This window comes from Chaetodon trifascialis, chromosome 14 (genome assembly GCF_039877785.1).
Source record: "Chaetodon trifascialis isolate fChaTrf1 chromosome 14, fChaTrf1.hap1, whole genome shotgun sequence".
Lineage (NCBI taxonomy): Eukaryota > Metazoa > Chordata > Actinopteri > Chaetodontiformes > Chaetodontidae > Chaetodon > Chaetodon trifascialis.
The window spans coordinates 16,180,322-16,187,494 of NC_092069.1; the positions used below are offsets into that span (position 1 = coordinate 16,180,322).

A 7,173-nucleotide genomic window follows, 5' to 3' on the forward strand; every position below is an offset into this window, starting at 1 on the left:
ATTGTGCAGCTAATTGAAAGCAGCAGTGGTCAAGTTTTGTTAGAGTCATAATTGACATCTGGTCAAAAAATATTGACTCACGTGAACAATACATATATATACTCCAGAAATGCACCACAGCAATCCTCAACTCTTAAAAGATTTTTATTGTTTTGTCCAATAAGTACATTGGTTTCAAAGTGATACCAGCAAAACAAAAGTCAAAATAAATAAAACACTGGAAGGGGGAAAAAAAAAAATAATAATCAAATTAGCCCACTTAATGCTCAATTTAAAAAGAAAAGAACAGAGGACAAACTGCAAACATTCTCTCTGTTCTGCTGTGTTTCTTCCACTTCCTCTCAGATTGACCAGCAAACCTTCAGTAAAACTCTGTGCTGCTTTATCATATTTACATGTAACAAAGAAAACAAGTGACAAAGCCTGGAATGCTGGGAATCATTACAAAAGTGAGATAACTGTAGATACACGTACAGCAGGAGGAACATAGGCCACTGGTAGAGATAGGGTCCATTAATTTACATTAGGAAGCACCTAGTTGCTTACAACAGAGTGGTAACAACTGACAACAGCTCCATATAAACCTTTGCCCAAAGACAGAAATATGGCACAGTAAGAAAAGTTCCATTTAAACTAGCTAAACTGAATCTCTTACAACGATGAGCTTTTTTTTCTTTCTTGAGATATCGCATGATAGCTTGCAGCAAGAGAAGGCCATCTTGCAAAGATTTCTGTGCCACACTCAGGAAACATCTGGAGAAGAGGGAGATGAAACAAAATACAAAAAACCAGACTTGTTACTTTAGACTTCAAAGGCAAAGCTCAGACCATGATCCAAGACTTTCTCACATCCAGAACGCCAGAGAAACAGGAATGTGGACGTAATTTAGGAAGAATGAAAGAACTCACAGCTCGCAGGTTGCTCCCCGAATCGTCGCATTAACTGATCATGTGTGAACTTCACAAAGGTGTCATATTGTTCTGGAAGACACAGGACAGGAAATCTGAGTTATTGCTGTTGTACAACATAATGCCCAAAGGACAGTTAGTATTATTACTGGAATAAGTCTTCATTTCCCCAGAGACTTGACTTTTAACTGTGGTACAGATCACTTCTAACAAGTATCACTGATAATATTTCCTGTCGTCAAGAATCGATCCATTCCCATGTTTAAGTGTCTCTGGCAGGTAAAAAGCAGCACCTGTTCAGCGCTGCTCATTAACAACAGGCTCTCCTGCTGTATACCAAATACCAAATATTTGCCTATTACAGCATGACGACAGTTCATTTTGGCCAATCAAAACAAAACTTACAGAGCTGAGAAGACAAGTCATTCAATCAATTAACAAAAAAACTGAGAAACAACCATGCTGCTCATCAGCTATCAGTGAACATTTGTTGTTTTTTCTCTCTATTGCATCAATATAACTTGAGTATCGTCAGGTTTTGGACTATGGAGTGATTGGAGTCCTAACACAGGACACCTGCTCAGTGTACCAACCTGCCAGTTTCGAAGTCATGGTCTCCTCGTATTCCTCCCGCACCTTCTCTTCCCTTTCTTTCAGCAGGCGTTCACAGATCATTCCAACTTGTCTGAGGGTGAATAATGGCTGTTCTCTTCTGGTGGGAGAAACGCCTCCAGAGGACGTTCCTGTAAAAAAATTGAAGACTCGTGACACATGTGGTATTACTGATTGTACATGTCACAGTGATTCCGGAGCGGTGTCTCCTGTGGGCAGCGTGTTCCTCAACCAACCTGGCATGCTGGAAACATTCATAGTAGATGACTGGGATGGGGACTCTGGAGAATAGCAGCACTCTGACTGTTGGTAGCCTCCATCTAGATGCTTCCTCTTTTGAATGCGTTTGTACTCCTGTTTGATGCTGTTGAGGATTTGTTCTAGTGGGACAAAAGGAAGCAGGAAAAGGGAGAGAAAAGAAGACAAAAACAGCTGTCATGTCATTAGTCCACGACTCAACTTTATCACAAAGAAGTATGTTTGTTTTCTGATTTCTTGTACTGTGGTTCAGCGTGTTACTAATGCATCTAAAGCCCCTGGCTGCTCACCAAGCAGGCCAACTTAGCCAACATAAGTAACATTACCTGCACTAAGTGTTGATGAAGATTCCCCAAATGGCGAGGGCTCCATGCTAAGATACTTCCTAGGGGATGAAGATGAGGACGATGGGGACACGGGGACGCATCTTCGTCTTTTAGGAGACGTGGGACTCATCAGCGGATCGAAATCCATGGTCCTCTTCAGGGTGGCTCCACACGCCATGACTTCAGTTTGTTAAGGGGGGGTGGTGGGGCAAAATACCGAAACAAGACAATAATGAAGCGAGTAAGCAGATATTTCAGATAACTGCTAACAGTGGCTACTCTTTAACACGACTTGCTAATTTAAGTGTGAATTGTCCTGGCGAGACCAGTTTGCTTCGCAGAGGAGGACATGCTGAGCTTACTGCGCAGCTGAGGCTTTAAATATTTGCTAGCAAGCTAACGTTAGCTGGGCTTGCTAGCTAATAATCAAAAAGAAAACAAAGCTAACGTTAGCTTTGGCTACCGTTGGCAGAAGAGTGCGCTGTGTGATACATTTGAATAAAGCTGTTTCTTACCTTTTGGGAGGGGGGAGGTTGGTCCGTCCGACTGAGTTTAACACTCGTGTTGTTCTAAAAGTTGCTTCCCAAAAGTTGAAGTGACGATCCGCCGGCTGCGGGCCAACTGTCTGCTCTTTAGGGGGGCTAGCTAACGCAACTTAGCTGCTTGTTTTTGATATGAGGCTGTCGGCTTCTCCGGCTCCTGACGTCACGTGTGAATTACGTTGCAATGCACTCTGGGTTATGTAGTGAACCTGCAAATGGCGAGAAATGAAAGGTTGATGTCCTAATTTTGGCCTAAATCTATGAATTACTCATATATATATATTTTTTTTAATGTAATAAGGAATGCATTATAGCCCTATATTATTCGATGAACTACAACTCCATTCGTCAGTATGATCAATCCATGAGAAATAATAGACAATAGATGGATGATGTCTCTTTTATAGCCACAGGGGGGCAGTGTTACACAAAAAAAACAACATAACATAAGAGTTGATTTCACTTTATGAAGCAGTGGCTCCCGAAAGGGTTCGGGGTCAGAGGGTGACTAAAGCAGTAACAAATACATTTCAATGTGTTTATCTGTATCTATGTGTATGTTTATTTCTTCATAGCCTTTCTCATTTTTTGCCTTTTTGTTATGAAAATAATGTCATCAAAGGCCTTAAAAGTTTATCAATTGAAAAATTCATGTGGTTGAACTGCTCATTATTCATGTCCACATTAAGACCTAGCAGATTTAGCTTTGGGCTAACAAACCAAAAAAGGTTAAGGCCATGGATGTGAACAGACTGACACACACTCACAAAATTTTTCCCCTATTTCTTTTTAAAGAAAATATATCTAGTAACGGGTTTTGCTGGGATTTAATTGTTTTAATTAGAAAAAATATATACCAGTTATGTTGACAAAAATTATGATAAAAATAGACATATTTTATATATTTATTGAATTCTTGTCCTTGCTTACACACTGTTATGAACACAATGACACAATTGATGCTTCACAAGTGTAGCTTCTCACAAAATGCTGTTACTGTTTCATAAGCACATGTGTATTAAATAAGCAGCTATGTTACATTTCCAGATCACTTCAGACTCAAGTTTTCTGATTTGATCAAAAAGCCATTCATATTTGCAAAGCACATGTTTAAAAATAATACAATAAGTAAAGTAGAATAACATTAAAATGCCAAATTTCACAATATCATGGTCTTACAAAAGTTCAAATTTCAAATTTGATGCTAATTTTTCTTACAAGCAGTGTGTTGTCACTCAAAACTGGCATGTTGCATGAAGGTAGACACAGTTTCACCTTGTATTACTGCCACAATATTGCTATGATAACATGTGAAAGAAACAAAAAAAGGGAACATATTTTTCTTCCCTAAAACTGAAATCTGTAACTTTATGCACATTCAAACAGCAGAGATGACAGAGCAGAGTGTAGCACAAAAATACGCCCTTGAGTCAACTGGTTCTTGTGAATGTGGCTATTATGTACTGAATGAAATGAGATCAAAGTGGCTTTATCAACCGGACTTGTGTGACCGAACAAACCGTTTTACAAGGAAGGAGTAAAGAGAGTATGTTCATCATGTCACTCCACCAGACAGCTGGATATAACAATATATAAATATTACAGATTTCAGCTTTAAAGCAACAAAAACCTCTTTTTCAGTTCTGTCTCTAAGTCATTTTTTGGCACATTTCACAGTAACACAGCAGTGCACTAGGAAGGCTATTCTACAATATCTTCATGTCACAGTTGGACCAGAGCAGGGCAGCTTGTTTCTTAGACCGGCTCCGCTGTAGAAGTCTCAGTCACTCCAGAAACGGTAACCTGGGCTACCTTTACTCGAGTCTTTCCACAGGCGGCTCCATCTTTCCCCGCCCCGCCCGCTGTGCCTCTCACACTCCTGCTGTTCCAGTCACTCTCAGCGCTGTTGTCCAGAGGCTGCGTTGCTCCCCGGCACATATGGCAGATGTTGACGAAGGCCCTGCGCAGGTCCTTGCTCCTCATGGCGTAGATCACAGGGTTCACGGTGGAGTTGAGCAGACAGAGCATGCTGCAAAAGGCAAACACAGTCTTGATGAAGTCGTTCACCTTCCCAAAGAGGTCGTAAACCATGATGGCAAGGAGTGGGCCCCAGCAGATGATGAGGGCCACCAGGATCAGAACCAGGGTTTTAGCCAGACGGAGATCCATCCGGGCCTGCTCGGGCCTCACTGTCTGCACTTTAGTGCCCTCCGCAGTGTAGACTATCACACTCCTCTGGGAGCTGCGGCTCAGCATGCGGACAGCATGGTTGTGGGACTTCCAGAGGATGAACATGTAGGCGTAGATGATGAACAGGACCAAGATAGTCGTCATCCCGATCCAGAACATCAGGTACTTCTGGTCGATTAGAGGGAAAATGTCCGAGCAGACAGAGTTGAGACGCTTGCAGTTCCACCCCAGCAGCGGCAGCAGAGAGAAGATGATGGAGATGGTCCACATCACGCTGAAGGCAATGATTGCTTTAGTCTTTGTGATGATGCGTTTATACGACATGGGCCTGTGGATGGAGATGTAGCGGTCAATTGCAGTGAGAAACAGACTGCCAACAGAGGCGGTGAAGGAGGCGATGACCCCGGCCAGCTTGAACAGGAAAATATTGGGGCTGTCCTTCCTGTGGAGGACATGGAAATCCAGGAAGCTGTAGACAAAAATGATGCTGCCTATCAGATCAGCCACAGCCAGGCTCCCTATGAAGTGGTAGGAAGGCCGAGACCGAAGCGTATGGGAGTGCAGGATCACACACAGCACCATGAGGTTCTCCAGCACCGTAAAAGTACCCAGGGTGAGCGCCAAGATGGCGATCGCAAGCTGCTGACCGGGAGTGAGGATCATGAAACACTCCATGTTGTCCACAAGGTCCTCCCCACACTGTGTCGCCCCTCCACCACCCCCAGACGTGCCATTATTCAGCAGAAAGTCTGATACGTTGGTGGGGAAAATGGGAGCGAGGCCGCTGTGGATGGCCTCTTTATTTCCAGGAACGAGTCCGAGGAGGGAGTGACTCGCCGAGGCGGAGTGAGGTTTCTCAAAGTGGAACCTGTTCTTGATTAGAGTCGAGTCGATGGACGGGTCGTCGTAGCTGGCGTCATTAGAGCCAAGATACGGGACACCCGTCGTTAAGGTGCTCATTGTGGTGCCTGCTATCCTGTGCAAAGCCATCTTCATGGCTGATTTGTGGCTGTGGAGATGCTCAGTTGAGTGGATGTGTAGTGTAACAGCATTAGACCCATGCAAATGGACACCTATGAAGAGAAAAAAAAGATTTTTTTTTCCCATTAAGAAAAGCACAAAACACATCTTGTTCAATTTAATTATTAAAATGCATGAAGCAGCATCAGTGGTTATTAATGATTAATATGGCGGAAAATGAATTTGTTGCTGGGAGATATGGGGGAATCTGTGTATCAGCCAGCTGACTCCAGAGCAGATGCATCCCAGACAATAGTGGGAAACTGAACAGTTGACGACAAACCTGTGCAGCCTCGGGGGAAATCATTGCATTAAGTATGTAGGACAGCCAGGCTTTCTTATTAATTAAAGGAGGTCATTAAGCATTAAGCTGCTTTTACTCTATAATCACTGGATTAATTAGGCATCAAGGGAGGAACTAGATAAAGAGCACACATAACTGTCCAATGATCCATTTTACATTTCTATGTCAGTAATGATGATGTCAATTATTAACAGTCAAGTTTACATGAAGATTTTTGAATAAGACATTTTTGAAGGGAAAAAAAAATAGCAACAACTAAACAAGACATGACCCTTTGCAGATGAGATTAGTTTGAGAGCAGAACCAGTTAAGTAAAACCAATTTGGCTCATATATTTGGAATTAACACGCCAAGAACAAATGAAAGGAAAACAAATATAACACAGAAATTCACAAATAAAAAATGATTAAAAAAAGATGCTAAAAGCTTTAAAAAACAAAAACGTACCTTGATTTTCTCAGCGCAAACACCTCGCTTCGATCCATGCCGGGGAGGAAAAAAAAAAAAATCAACTAAACTGGGAGCAAACCAGTCTGTTGTTGTTGTTGTTGTTGCCTTCACTCTCTTCACCAACAGTTAAAGCAACTCCAAGCCAGAGCCGGAAGCCGGTGTGAAAAGCTTCTTGTTCTGTTGGTTTGTCGGGGGAATGATGGTGCGTTCACTGTCTCTGTGCTGTCAGTGTCAGATACAGTAAAGGCAGACATGCAGCCGGTGCAGAGCGTTTGCGGAGCGGGCGGTTATAAGGCTGCTTTTTGTGCGCCTGCTGGTCACGTGGTCTGAGGTGTTTGAGCGCATCCCTGAGCAGCATCCACACCTCTTCACACAGACAGGCGGCTCATGGAAAGCAGCCTTAACCCATGCGTTCAGCAGAGACTGGCTTTACTTCCTGAGCTGTTCAGTGACCCACGAATAATAATAACATGTAACTGCAATTTCAACATTTTTTTATTTTTTGATTAAAACCCAGCATGTAGAAAAAACACCAAAGCTATGACCCTGACATTTTCCACTA

General features: G+C 42.6%; 2 protein-coding genes across 2 annotated transcripts; both read right to left on the reverse strand.

Moving 5' to 3' along the window:
• Window positions 1–128: 128 nt before the first annotated feature.
• On the reverse strand, window positions 129–2,818 carry LOC139342122 (akirin-2-like). Its single transcript, XM_070979050.1, has 6 exons — window positions 2,621–2,818; window positions 2,106–2,285; window positions 1,758–1,901; window positions 1,503–1,652; window positions 910–981; window positions 129–753 (listed from the first exon to the last, which is right to left on the reverse strand). Exons 2-6 carry the CDS (start codon window positions 2,281–2,283, stop codon window positions 743–745), a joined length of 555 nt encoding a protein of 184 aa, XP_070835151.1. The 5' UTR covers window positions 2,284–2,285; window positions 2,621–2,818; the 3' UTR covers window positions 129–742.
• Window positions 2,819–3,538: 720 nt separating this feature from the next.
• Window positions 3,539–6,885, reverse strand: LOC139342249 (cannabinoid receptor type 1B). The gene is made up of 2 exons (XM_070979247.1): window positions 6,609–6,885; window positions 3,539–5,910 (listed from the first exon to the last, which is right to left on the reverse strand). Exon 2 carries the CDS (start codon window positions 5,831–5,833, stop codon window positions 4,403–4,405), a length of 1,431 nt encoding a protein of 476 aa, XP_070835348.1. The 5' UTR covers window positions 5,834–5,910; window positions 6,609–6,885; the 3' UTR covers window positions 3,539–4,402.
• Window positions 6,886–7,173: the final 288 nt, after the last annotated feature.